The sequence below is a fragment of the Impatiens glandulifera genome, chromosome 9 (assembly GCF_907164915.1).
Source record: "Impatiens glandulifera chromosome 9, dImpGla2.1, whole genome shotgun sequence".
NCBI lineage: Eukaryota > Viridiplantae > Streptophyta > Magnoliopsida > Ericales > Balsaminaceae > Impatiens > Impatiens glandulifera.
Window position 1 is genome coordinate 33,839,014 of NC_061870.1, and position 13,867 is coordinate 33,852,880.

The 13,867-nt window shown below is 30.5% G+C and overlaps 3 protein-coding genes across 3 annotated transcripts; all 3 read right to left on the reverse strand.

Moving 5' to 3' along the window:
* Window positions 1–612: 612 nt before the first annotated feature.
* On the reverse strand, window positions 613–1,937 carry LOC124915198 (peroxidase 47). The gene is made up of 3 exons (XM_047455870.1): window positions 1,655–1,937; window positions 1,340–1,528; window positions 613–1,252 (listed from the first exon to the last, which is right to left on the reverse strand). The coding sequence occupies exons 1-3, from the start codon at window positions 1,868–1,870 to the stop codon at window positions 701–703; spliced, it is 957 nt and encodes a 318-aa protein (XP_047311826.1). The 5' UTR covers window positions 1,871–1,937; the 3' UTR covers window positions 613–700.
* A 1,104-nt stretch (window positions 1,938–3,041) lies between these two features.
* On the reverse strand, window positions 3,042–6,534 carry LOC124914423 (PHD finger protein At1g33420). The gene is made up of 5 exons (XM_047454965.1): window positions 6,008–6,534; window positions 5,352–5,478; window positions 4,846–5,061; window positions 4,069–4,686; window positions 3,042–3,983 (listed from the first exon to the last, which is right to left on the reverse strand). Exons 1-5 carry the CDS (start codon window positions 6,327–6,329, stop codon window positions 3,176–3,178), a joined length of 2,091 nt encoding a protein of 696 aa, XP_047310921.1. The 5' UTR covers window positions 6,330–6,534; the 3' UTR covers window positions 3,042–3,175.
* Window positions 6,535–11,358: 4,824 nt separating this feature from the next.
* LOC124914979 (nuclear speckle splicing regulatory protein 1-like) lies at window positions 11,359–13,824 on the reverse strand. The gene is made up of 5 exons (XM_047455617.1): window positions 13,655–13,824; window positions 13,153–13,334; window positions 12,890–13,012; window positions 12,243–12,461; window positions 11,359–11,898 (listed from the first exon to the last, which is right to left on the reverse strand). Exons 2-5 carry the CDS (start codon window positions 13,312–13,314, stop codon window positions 11,539–11,541), a joined length of 864 nt encoding a protein of 287 aa, XP_047311573.1. The 5' UTR covers window positions 13,315–13,334; window positions 13,655–13,824; the 3' UTR covers window positions 11,359–11,538.
* Between the last annotated feature and the right edge of the window lie 43 nt (window positions 13,825–13,867).

The following is a 13,867-nucleotide window of genomic DNA, read 5'->3' on the forward strand; positions in this document are numbered from 1 at the left end:
TAGTATCGAAAAAAATTCTACAAAATATTCTTAGTGACAGTTAAGATTATATTTAATTGAGAATCGATAAACAACACCGAAAAAGGTCAATCCAAATAAAAATAGATTATCTACGTATATGATTGAAAAAGTGAGAAATTTATACAAATAATAGGAGAATACTTGTAAGAGATTTTTCGAAAGATCAAATTCATTAATTTTTTATTGAAAAAATTAAAAATAATTCTATTTTCGGAGACAACGAACTTGAGAAATAAATTACCCACACAATCGGAATGCATGAACAAGAAACAACTCATTGAAACGAAATAACCGATACAGTTAAGTAGGATGTCGATCGAACAAAATGGAACATTAACTCTCAAATTTGATTGATTTTATAAATTATTTATAAAATTAATTAAAAAAAATAGTAAATAACAGATGACGTTGAAAAAACATGAGTTGGTTTATTTCAATAAGTATTTTTTTTTAAATATAAATAACTAAAATAGTATAAAATAGTTTTATAAATATATAAAATAATAAAAAAAATCCCTTATATCTAAATCAAAAATAGATTTTAACTGCGAGCTTAACTATATCAATAATAAATCCATCCAGACCCAAATATTCACTTACAAAATAAAAATACTAAATTGATCAAATTACAACACAAAGTACATATAAAGATTGTTTCTTTACGATAATAAAACTAGAATCAGTTAACTTTACGACAGTTTTGACGAACTTCACGTGGAGCATTCGAATCAGAAGATTCCATAAGGCTCATTTTAATAAGAGCCTGCTGAAAATGCAAGAAGAACATGGCCGTATTCATGGCATAGTCATTAACAATAGGCCTTGTCAAGGGACTAGCAAACAACGTTTGATCAGACGTTAACAAACCCATCTTCCTCTGAAGAGATACAAAGTAGTCGTTGTCGAATGTGTTTGTAGTGGAGTCGAATGTTTGGCGAGAGTTGTCCCCTCCACGACAAGTCTTGACAAGGTTCCTCGAGAAATCAGCATCGATCGTGGTTGGATCTGCGTTGTTCATGATTCGGTCCTTGAACGTAACACATCTAGCGGCTCCAAGTGTGTGGCCTCCCGACAAGGCCACAAGGTCTTGAACGGTGAAACCGCGTTGCCCGAATTGTTTGATCAAGTCCGAGCTATTAAACCTTGGTGATGGAAGGTTTATTGTGTCTTCTATTTTTGATCTTCTTCCATCTTTTCTTCCTTTTCCTATTTCAAAATATGGCCCTCCTGCCTATTTTTATTCATTTTATTTCAACTCAACTTCGATTTCTAATAATAATAAAAATAAAAAAACTTAAGTTTGAATTGATAAACTTACAAAGAAGACCGCGTCTCTAGCAGCCATTGCGACAATATCAGCACACGAGACAACCCCGGGGCATCGTTCTTCGAGTGCTTCCTTAATATCATCTATTAGCTCGTACCCTCGCAAACTCAAATTCGCAGGTGAGTCCTTTTCCGCTGTATTATCCTTAGTAGAGTCCAACAGAACAGATCCGTCACATCCCTAACATGACCAAATAACACATTAAATTAATAATACTAAAAGTAACTATAAAAACATTAATACATTCAATTTGATTTTTTTTTAAGTAATTATAAACTATACAAGAAGAAGAATAAGTTAGTTAACCTCGATCCAACAGTCGTGGAAATGCATGCGAAGGAGGGCGGCAGCGAGGGTGGGATCGGAATTTAACGCACTATTAACATAGTTCTTGACAACCATGTCCAATAAGGGACAACTGAACATGTAATAATTCATTGTCAATCCATTTGTTGTTCCGATTGTCATCAAAACCAACACTATAATCACCACGTTTCTCATCGAATTTCGATCAATACCCATTTCAATAAGCGGATAAAGGATTAAAACCCACTATTTTTTTCTTCAAATAAGACTCAAACTCTTGATTTATATGCGTTTATTAAGGATGTATATATAGAGGTACAAAATGATGATGAATGAAGAAAGATAAAAGAAAGTTGAAGGGAGTGGATCAAAAAGCTAAAGAGATAGTGGTGGTCTATTGTTACCTCCACCTAATCTAAGATTGCTTAAAGTAAGCAAGCACCATTAATTGTTTTTTCTAAGAGATAATAAAACCAAAATCATACGTTTATTTTGTACCGTTCAATTTAATTACATCTTACTAAGGTGTAAATCAAAGTTGTATTCATAAATTCCTATTTTTTTATGTATTAAAATCATATACATAAAAACACACCTTTATATAAAATAAACTAAAAAAAATGTATATACCTCAACTATTAAGACTGTAGTCTCAACCACAAAATTAATATTTTCTATACCAAAATAAATAAATTATTTGTTTATCAAGGTCATACTAGTGAGAAAATATGTTTCTTTATTAAAGAATTAATTAATATATAATTAAGTAGAGTGACATACCAATACCGATTTATCTTATCGAACTATAAAAGATGCATTTATTAATATTTTGACTAATGAATCAATTATATATGCGGGTTAAGGTATAAAATGAGAATTAAACCAAAAAAAATCATTCTGCTGGCAAAATTAAATATTAAATATTTGAAGTAAGACATACATTATTATTATTATTATTATATGAAAAATGTTACAATGATGGAAAAAAAAATCATCCACAAACATATTTATATATAAATTGTCATGAGAAGTCAAAAAAGTAAAGCACCCACCCATGCATATAAATAATACATTTATTATAAATGTAACAATTAAAACTATAACCTTAATTATCCATCCATAATTCATATATAGCTAGCTAGCTGTATTCCACATTTGAAAATCTTTATGTTTTTCGCAACTTAGTCATCTATATTCATTATTATTTAATCCTTGCTGGTGGGTGCTACTAGTGTTGTCAACACGGTTTCCTTTTTAATTTTTGTTTTTTTTTTCAATTTTCAATAAAAATAAATTCATAAGCAGCTTTTATATTGGGGTCTAGCTATTTCTATAAATGGATTTCATAAATATAATATTCATATACAAAAAGAAAAAGGATAAGAGCTGCTTCATAGGAAAGTTGACTCTAGCCAAGCTCAAGGGCTGGCTGCCGCCCCAGTTAAAATAAAAGACAAAAATATGTACACTAGACTACTTTTTTTCATCTAGAAAAACCAAAAACAATAAAAACAAAAACATTTACATAACAACGTTAAACCTAGTCAGTTCAGTTGGACGGCCATTCCGGCACTTGTAACAGACAAAACTAACCGGTTCAGACTCGAAATCTGGGATACCGGCACACCTAGTATGCTGCCACACCCCACATTTATCACAAGCCAACATTCTCTCCCCGTCGTCATCTTTCGCCCCACAACCGCAATCAACGGTCCACCTCTCTTCTCCCCTCTCCGTCCTAATTCCATTCACACCACTTTTACCAACACATTTTCCCCTAACTCGAACAGACTCGATACCATTACCGTTTGAACAACAAGATCCCAAAACAGCTTTTATTTGTGTTGATTCTGTGACATCATCCCCAAAACCCAACACCTCTTCCGCATGGAATCTCCTGAACATCAAGTATATTTCGTGAAATGTTTTAGACGCTTCAACCTTGAGGTCAAGGACGGTAGCATTAGCTGGAAGGACCAGTAATTCGGTTGGAATGTTTACTTTTTCTTCTTCTTCAAACTGTTCCATAAGCTCCACCGAGCATTCTAAGAATATGGAAGAGGGGTTCTCTAATCTTAACTTGATGTATGGATTGTATGTTTTCACAAACTGCTTGCAGTCCAGGATTGTTGTGGCGGCTGCTTTACTGGCGGTAACTTCTGTAGATGACCCGCTGTAAAAGATCATGCTATATGGATGGAGAATGGATTCGTAGAGGTATCTTAGGTCACGTAAAAGATGGTCAATGGAAGGATGCTGGTTTGTTGTGATGATGGTTGAACTTGGCTCCATTAATTCCTCTTTCGAAGGACTGCATCCAGGCTCAAGTCTGCCAGAAGAACATAAATTACAATTAATTTATTTTGAATCTAGTTCTGTATCCAAATACAAAATAAATTTATCAAATTTATTACCTGAACTCGATAGTAGCAGATCCATGACTGCAACGAGCATGAACAACCAATCCATCAGGGGTCTGCTTCCCTTTCAAATCCTTAAGGCAAAAATCTAGGAGTTCTGGAGGACCAACTTTGCAAACAGCTCCCCTAAGGGCGCGATAAGAAACCCAATTGGAACCAGAAACAGCCCGCAGTACTTTGAACATAGCTTCTTCCACCCGCTTGATGTCATTGATGCTCCATGTAATTAGGTTACTCGAGCCACTAAGCTTGATCTTCTTGTATGAGCCATCTTCAGTCCTTGCAGGGTTCTTGCGAGCCAGACGGATTAAACCAATCAAGAAAACAAATAGGTCCCGGACATTTACAAGCTCCCGCTCAGACAATGATTGATAAAAAGATATCAGATCCTGCAGGCGGGTGCGAGGCTTCCGTGCATGAGAGAAAAAGCTGGAAAGGTGTTGTCCTGAAAGGGTCTCAACAGCAATTTTATATGCGTCTAAGGTGAGCCCAAAACTTCCAGATCCAAATTCATAACCCCAGTCACCATACCACGGATGACCCTTCATGATTGCATGGAGTAATCGGTACTCTAATCCATATTTCTTTGAGACATCCATCACACTAACCTTTCTGCAATTAGAAGAATTTGAAAATTAGAATGGGAATACCATATGTTACACATAGTATATAAAAATAACCCTACATCAAACAAGCTTTATGAAATAATACCAAATGGATAACACCAAAAAAAAAGCCACTACTATGAAATAAGCTTCTAATGATATTCACCTGACGCAAAGTACTTTGCATAGACGGTCCCAAAAATCCAGGATGTGAGTTCCGGAAAGAACCCTTGAACCAGCTTCTCTTCCATTGACTCTAAGAAGATGGCCATATCCGTTTGCATGAACCACCCCATGGAGGAGATGTGTGGTGTCATCTAACTGCTGATAAATCCAGTCTTCAACATCTTCTGTGGTCATGACATAGTTGCATGACTTGCATCTAAAAGAGTAGTGATGTTAGTAAAATAAATAATAATTGCATAGAATCCCAATGAACAAGGCATTAATAAACAAACAACTTAGTACTGAAATTGTATAACAGAATATCAGGTGGTATCATTTAAGCAATGTTTTAGGCAATTCAAATCATTAAAGGTGTATATTTGAAAATTAACAAGTAATTAGAGTCTTAGACACTTGATTGAGTCTGTTTTCCAAACTCAATCCAGGGAAAGGTACAGCAAAGACAAAAGAAGAACCCAATTCAAAGATGATGAAACTGTTTCACACCTAGATTCTGAGAGATGGAGGATATCTCCGCAGCCAGGGCAAGACTTGTGGTATCGACCAATAGAGCCACCATCCGCCTTGATTATGAAATGGTAACGCTTCCCACAAACTGGGTTTCCACTCCATCCTAATATTCCATTAAAACAAACAAACAAACCAACCAACGTTAAAGATCCAACTTCTTTTGCCGGTTTGATTTGGATTTAATTCAAATTTTAAATTATCTAAAAAGAAAGATATTATAGTGGGGGCCAACCAATTTAAAGAAGAAAAGAAAAAGTGGGACACGGCTGTCTAGCATTCAAAAAAGAGTAGTGGTCCCCACTTAAATGGACCCCACCACTTGCAAAACAATTAATGACGTGTCATTACAACGTGGCAGGCGCAAAGAGTGTCTAATCCTAACCATTTAATATGACCAACTACCAGTCTATCAGTCTCTCAATCTCCCTTTTTAAAGTTTATCAACGGCCAAGATTGATCTATTATTTTTAAAATCAGAAAATAAATTATTTTTTTATTTCTATTTTATTAGCTGAAATTATTCATCGTGTTTGCCGCCCAAAACGCAACCGGAAACAAACCGGTACCCGGTTAAAGTCCGAGTTAATCATTAATATTTTTGGTAGAATCGTCAACTCGGTAAAGAAACTCACCGACGACTCGGCACTGATCGCAATAGACGGATACAGATCCGGCAACGTCCTCCTCAACAACGTCAAGACAGATAATCGCCGGCGGCGAATCAACACCTTCCGACGATAAATCGCCGACGCGAAGAAGGATCTGCCATGGGAGAAGATCCGGAAACAAGGAAGCCGGCGGAGGAAGGGTTGCGTGACTGGAAAGGAAAGCCCTAACGCTATTTCTGAACGGTCCAACAGAGGCGTCACCGGTTGAAGGAAAAGTATGGAAGTTACTGAGATCTGCGGTGACTCTCCTCTTCATCCGCTTCATTGAACGTCCATTAACGACCATGATTGGTGTTCTTATAGCCAGATCTAGACAAGGAAGACGATGAAATAGATCTAGGTAGGGTTTATATTCGAGATCTGATACGGTTAGATCTACGATCGATCGGAATAATGAAAGAACGATTATACAGGTTGGTTGGTTAGTGTATGTACAAAAACAGAGAAGGATGAGATAGAGAGAGAAGAAAGGGCCGTTCAGATCCTGAATGGATGAAGAAGATGATGATTCTGGTCAAAGGACTTTTTAGTAAATTCAAAGGAAATTTCGATAATTTAGTCGGTTTTTACGGGCAAGGAAGAGTGAGAAGAAGACAGTATGGGCCTATTATTAGATCTTTTCAAATAATATATATATATACTTACTTCACTGTTAAGTATTAAGAATATAATATATTTATTTGGTAAAAAATCTATTTATTTAAAAAAATTATTTTGATTGATTAAATCTATTTTCAAAATTAAAGATAAAACGGATAGTGTTAATTTTTAAATTAATATGAGAAAGTTAAATTTGAAATTTATTTGAATATATAAATATTAATAATATGATAAAAAAAAATTTATATAATTTGTTGATTGGCTCAAATTATTTGAGTTATTTGTTACTATTTTTTCTTTCTTTAAGAATATTGGATATTTTGATTATATAAGGTAGGATATATAGTTTTATATAAAAATAAAATATATTAATTAATATTATAATTAACAGATAAATTTGACATATCTATCAATTTAATTTTAAAGTTTTTGTTTAATAAAAATTTTATTATATTTTATTTTGTTTAAATAATTATGAAACTAAACTAATATATCTTATATATCCAATCTTATATAAAAAATAAAATCTTTCATTTTATAGCAATGAAATAAAATAAATGCAAAGATTTTCAATAGTTGACAATAAAACTCACAAGTCCCGTCACTATAATGATCTAATTTGTTCGGTTTAATTTATTGAAATTTCAATTATTTGTAGTTATTTAGGTAATTTATAGATATTAAAAAATAACTTGTATTATTTTATTTAATTAAAATTTTAAATAATATAATTGTGAGATATTTAAAATTAAATTTTAATAATTCAGATCGAAAAAGTCAACAAATAACACTTAAATCAAATTCTAACAAAAATATAGATAAGCATGGGTAGCAACGGGTCAATTGCATCTTTACAATGAGATTTAATAATCACTTAATGAAAATACAAAATTTCAGCAATTTTGACTGTTCATCTGTAGATAGAAAATGTGTTATATTAAAGTAGTTATGATGTAAAGAGTATTTTTAGTAAGATAATAAAGATATGGTGGGCAATTAATATGGAGATGTGTTCTGCTTCATAAATTATAAAAAAAATATTGGTTTAGAATAAAATATTAATTTAATAAATACAATTGAAAATATATGATAATTCAATCATTGATAATATTTGTATTTAAATGTCAATTTAAGTGTAGTAGCTCATAAAATAATAATAATTATTATTATTATTTGAGGAGACTCATATTAATTCTTGAACAATATCAAATCTGTGTTTTTTTCATGGCAATGCTTATATATATCAAACAAGTAAGCAGAAAATAAAAATAAGACAACTAATATTTATCTAAGCAGAAAATAAAAATAAGACAACTAATATTTATCTAATCAAATGTTAATAAATATTAGTTGTTACATGTTTCAAATCTTTATATTTTGAATAGGAATACAATGATATGTAGCAGAAAGCATATGTCCTATGGTCAGACAAAAGAAATTGGGTTAACTATAAATTTAAAAAATTAATTAAAATAATATGAAGAGTCTTAAAAAAAAAGTGAAATAGACCGATAGAGACGAAGAAATAAGATATTTTATATTATAAATGTTGACGAAGAAAAGAATGATGAAGACGGTAAAGAAAATGAAATAGATGACATAGATGAAAAAAACGAAATATATATATATATATATATATATATATATATATATATATATATATATATATATATATATATATATATATATATATATATATATATATATATATATATATATATATCGTATCTTGAATTCAGTTTATTAGATATGTCTGTATTTTTAAAGTAAAAAGTACATTTTAGATGTATATTAAAATTGAGAAAGTTAATTTCTGAAATGTAAAAAAAAATTATGATGAAGACGGTTATGAGGTTGTTTCAACCACTAAGACTCTCCTGTTTATATTATCAATATTGACGACTAAGTAGAGGACGATAGAGCCGACAACGATAATGACAATGTCGATGAAGAGGACGACGACGATAACGAATAAGACAAAGAAGGAAGAGTATATTGTCTCTTCAAACCTTTTAATTGGATAAATGTGTCTATTTTCTTTAAAAGAAATTTAGGTTAAAAGTTATTTTACTTAAATGCATGTTAGTTTGATAATTTTTTGAAATAAGAAAATATGATGAAGGAGGGATGAATACTACCACGAGGTTGTTATTACCACCAGAAACAAATTGTTCAGGTCATAAGAGGTCTGGTGGAGAATGATGACATAGAGGATCTCTTTGTTGAATTTTAGAGTATTGTTAGAACAATTTGTTATTAAATAAAAAAAAAAACACTCTAATTATTTAAAGTTATTTATGTATATGTTGGTGTGATTTTTTGGGTGTGGTTCACAACAAGTATGCAAAGCATAAACTTAAAGTATTGAGATTAGAATTTTAATAAAATTTAAATAGAAATTCGAACTAATGTTATTCTATAATTTTGAATTCAACTTTTTTTAGTTATTTTTTTTAATATTTTAAAAATAAAATATCTTATTATTTTATTATTTATATATTTTATAATTAGTTAACATTTTGAATAAATATATATATATTTTTAATTTAAAATTTTAACATATCAAACTGTCTCTTAAACACTTAAGATGCATAATATATATCAAATTATTTATAAATAAAAATTAAATTACCATTCTATAATTTTTTTTAATTATCAAAAACATTAAATTGTATTTATTGTCAATATTTGTGAATTTGGAATTTAACCACCTATTTAAATAGAAATATATTTACATTACTTTAATTAATAATTATAAAATAATTTATTTATTATAATTCTTTTCATATTTATTAATTTATTTTATATATCTTATCTCTTAAAAACATCTATTTCTTTATTTATTTTTTATAATATTTTTTTCAATATTTATTAGCTGCATCTTTATTTAACATTTTTTTTATTTTATCTTTTAAAATTTTCATATTTTTTCCTTAAAAATATTTTTTTATATATACATCCTAATTCGCATTTTAATTAATTATTTTATAATATATATAACAAGTTATTTAAAATATATTTTGACCTTATTTTTCAATTAATATTTGTTATATAATTTATTTAAAAACTATTTTTTATACATACACTCCATATTTTATTTATTTATATAATTAATTGAGTTTTTTTTTCATTCATTGTATGCATATTTTTTCTCTTGAAATGTTTTAAGATTTATTAAAAAAAATAATTTTCATAAATTTTATCTCAATATTATTATTTATATAGTTAATTAATATATATAATTTCCATTCATTCATTCATTCATTCTATTTTATTTATTTATTTACAAGGAAATATTCTTTTATAAATTATAAATATACATAATATATAGAATAGTCTATTTAAAAAAATATATAAATAGTTGAATAACTCTCTATATAATAAATATTATATCAATTATTTTTTATATATTTATACATTTTTTAATTATATTGTATATATTTTTAATATAAATACATCATTTAAGTTTAATATTTTATATATAATTAAGTACAAAATAAAAGTAACATCTTACAACTATTTAAAAGGAACTAAAATTTGTATATTTTTAATAATAAAGACAATCAAAATAAAAATCCTAAAATTTCTTATTAGTCTATATATCATAAATAGATTTGATAGGGAAAAAAGAAAAAAATAAGACTATTAGAAAAAAACAGTTTACTATATATTAGATGAAACTCATCGTCATTCATTATAATTTCAGTCTATCTCTCTTTCAAAAAAAATTAACTTGCAATTTAATCTTAAGAGATAAACACCATCAACTATGTCAGGTAACTTTCTAGAAGAACCCATCTAAATTCTTAATTAATTATAGTAAAAAAAATATTAATTTTTCATTCTTCAATGTTTTTACATGATTTTTGTTCATCTCTTGTCCCAAGGGCACCATCATGATCATGCACAACTACCTTTGACAGATCAAGTGAGCGATAATAGTAGAAGCTCATCATCGGTGAACCCTAGTCCAGCTGATGCAAATATTTCCAGATTACATTTGATGAGAATGGTTGGTTCACTCTTAATTAACTAATATAATAAAGTTTTTTTTTGTTTTCTTTGTGTCAAATGATTTGGGATGTTTAATTTTCAGGAAATAATTGAATTGAGTCGAGAGGTTTTCTTTGAAATTGACCTACTGCCGAAAGAGGAGAAAATGAATTTTAAAACACGAATCCATATAATTTCTGATAAGCAAACATCTTCAGATCCTAATATATCGGGGAGGAATAACTAATGACTTTTGTGTCATATGTCAGGTAAATAATATTCGATAATTATTAATAATGACTTTTATGTTAACAATAACAAATTATCGTTACTAATTAATTCTCGTCTTTTGATTTGCAGGACGAATTTATGAATGAAGAGGAGATTGGAAGTCTTAATTGTAGGCATGAATTTCACGCTCATTGCATAAATAGATGGTTAAATGTAAACAATATTTGCCCCATATGCAAATCACCAGTATTGACATAAGCTAAACAATATTTGCCCCATTTGTATGGCCGTTTGACCAACTTTTGTAATCAATCCTTTATTTAGTATGTTAATCATTTGATTTTTAGAACATCCATCAATCTTAAGAAATATTAATTGTTAATTTGTCTCTAAAATCTATGATTTATTTTCCAACCTTTTCAAACTTATCCCTCCTTACCTTGTTGAATTTCTAGTTAGCATGGTTAAGAAGATTCATTCTGAAGCATTAATAATAATACTAATTGAAAATAATATGGATGTTAAATACTTAAAAAAAGAAAAATGATAAGAGTTAGAATATTTCACAATGACCATATTTCTATTGCTGAATATTAAAATTCCATCACAATTTTAAATAACAGTCTAAAGAAAAAATCTGAGTTACAAAATACTGAAAACTGCAGCAGCGTCTATTGCTGCCTGGACTTTTTCCTTGCAAGAAACCGTTCTTTAGCAGCCGCAAGAGCATCTTCACCCCTCTTATCGTGATTTGGTCTCGGCTTGTCTTCAGTCTCTGAGAGTAGTGGTTGTTGTGTTGATTCCGTGATGGTGGAATTTTTAACAGGATCTGATGACGACGATGATGCTGGAGGTGGTGGTAGTTCTGTGGCGGCAACTGCAGCAGAAGATGCTCCGGCAGCAACACTCTTGACATCTCTAGCATCCTCCTTCTCTATGAATTTTGTTGTTGATTCTTTTTCATTAGCACCATATGCAACATTCTTCCCTAAGTTGAAGTAAAAATCACTTATATCTTTCTTCTTAGTGACCTGTCAATCATGCCATAATATAAAATTAGGGTTGAAATTCGCACAACTGAAAAGTATAGTAATATACACCCGCCCATTTGTATATGTCTAACTAAGTTCTGTTTCCAAACGTCGTCTAATCTGGACCAACATTTGCAGATTCTCATTTAAATATGGGTCCACAACTATAAAGTGTTTTCAAATGGCAACAAAATAACAATAAGGAGTTGGAACTATTATACGACCAAACCATATGCAATGACTTTCACATAATTTAATTTTATAAGATTTCAAAGATAGGGCAGACCAAGGGAAACAGAAATGAAATTATTTGAAAAATAATGAGAGGGAAGACGGGAGCATACATCATCTTTCTCCTCGCGAAGTTGTCGTACACGTTCCTCTTCCATCCACTTGGCCTGTTCTGCCAATTTCCTTTTGTAAGCAGCAGTAACAAACTTGTCCTTATCAACATAGAGATGATCTTCTTGGTTTCTCTCCTTGGCAAGTTTTCTCTCGTATACTATCTCTTGTTCCCGCTCACGGGCTTTTGCTTTATCCATCAATGCTTGTATATATTTTGGCTGTGTACAGCAACAACAACAACAAATCAATCAGAAAATTAGTCATACAAATGAGGAAGTAAATATAATCACCCCAACATATTTTAAATTGGAAAACTGAAACACTGTTAATCAATATTACTTGTAGGAGAATAATTTCGCCACTACAATTTTAATAATAATAATAATAAATTGGTCTATCCCATTCCTAGGACTGTCTTACATGGCAACTATTCATCCATCCATCAGGCAACAAATAAAGAATCAGGTTACCATGATTGTAATTAACCTTGAACTGAATTTATTTCAATCTCATGTCCATAAGATTGTGATTTTCCATTCTATTTCAAGAACAAAATCAAGGACAAGATAGTTACCTACAGCCATAAAATTCCCTATATAAGAATAAGTGTGCTCTCTCACGCAAAGAAGTTTTAAAATTGGGGTACCTTCCTCTCCTGGCGATCTTGCACACGTGGAAGGGCCATTTTCCCTTTCATATCATCATATACACCATCATAGTCGAAAACTGAAGGGTCCTCTTCCAATGCTTTTCTATGCTGCTCTTCGATCTGGTAGGGAAAGAAATTGAAGAAAATATCAAAATTCCAAACAATAACTAACACAAAAAATATATAGTTATATATCTCCCCATAAGAGTCAATAAAAATGAAAGAAGATGATAGTATCTTTTTCTTTACAGTTCACTCACATCCTTGTTGGACTTGTTTTTGCTGGCTTGACGAGATATTTCCTTCTCAACATCATCTTCGTCGTCATCACGGAATCCAAGAGGTTTTGGTAGAGGAGGTCTTGATGACTGATTCTTTTGTAGATTGGGTTGTACCCTTAGGTTCAGACCATATTTTTTCATCCTACCACTATACTGACCACCTAATATGACAAAGAGAAAATGTAAGATTAAAACTGAAAGTAATTCAAATAGATAATAATGTGAGATTGATAGTCTCTTTGGCTGTAAACTATTTTGGTTATCAACCATACAACTCAATTTTGACTTGTAAAAACTGAGTTTGAAGGGGAAATATATGATTACTCTTGTTAATTATATGATAAACCTATTATATGTGTGATATCTATCTAATTCCTTAACTTTGCCTATAATTTTAGGAGTATCTCATAACTAAAATATCAACACATTCAAGTTAGTAAATCCTACCATCAAGATTAACAAATCTACTGAAATTACAGACCTTTCTTCTAGGGTTTTTTACTGCTGTCAATCCAGAAACAGGGAAATCAATTTCTTCGCCGCCGTCGCCTTCCTCCTTATTTCTCCGATCAAGCAATCAAATCCACAGCAGCCACACTGCGGACATTCGTTGAATTCATAAATAAATGGGATTGATGGAGCTGGAGGGTTTCCTAGCAAAACATAATTTTCTTATTTAACCCTGACCAATGTT

What these genes read in the sequence shown, in the direction of transcription:
- LOC124915198 (XM_047455870.1), bottom strand. Translation starts at nt 1,870, where the DNA reads ATGGGTATTGATCGAAATTCGATGAGAAACGTGGTGATTATAGTGTTG. An exon ending in TCCACGACTGTTGGATCGAG is followed by an intron (nt 1,529 to 1,654) that starts GTTAACTAACTT and finishes TGGTCATGTTAG; the next exon opens with GGATGTGACGGATCTGTTCT. An exon ending in CTAGAGACGCGGTCTTCTTT is followed by an intron (nt 1,253 to 1,339) that starts GTAAGTTTATCA and finishes GAATAAAAATAG; the next exon opens with GCAGGAGGGCCATATTTTGA.
- LOC124914423 (XM_047454965.1), bottom strand. Translation starts at nt 6,329, where the DNA reads ATGGTCGTTAATGGACGTTCAATGAAGCGGATGAAGAGGAGAGTCACC. An exon ending in CGATCAGTGCCGAGTCGTCG is followed by an intron (nt 5,479 to 6,007) that starts GTGAGTTTCTTT and finishes ATGGAATATTAG; the next exon opens with GATGGAGTGGAAACCCAGTT. An exon ending in TCTGCTACTATCGAGTTCAG is followed by an intron (nt 3,984 to 4,068) that starts GTAATAAATTTG and finishes TTCTTCTGGCAG; the next exon opens with ACTTGAGCCTGGATGCAGTC.
- LOC124914979 (XM_047455617.1), bottom strand. Translation starts at nt 13,314, where the DNA reads ATGAAAAAATATGGTCTGAACCTAAGGGTACAACCCAATCTACAAAAG. An exon ending in AAGATCGCCAGGAGAGGAAG is followed by an intron (nt 12,462 to 12,889) that starts GTACCCCAATTT and finishes TGCTGTACACAG; the next exon opens with CCAAAATATATACAAGCATT. An exon ending in TTCGCGAGGAGAAAGATGAT is followed by an intron (nt 11,899 to 12,242) that starts GTATGCTCCCGT and finishes CATGATTGACAG; the next exon opens with GTCACTAAGAAGAAAGATAT.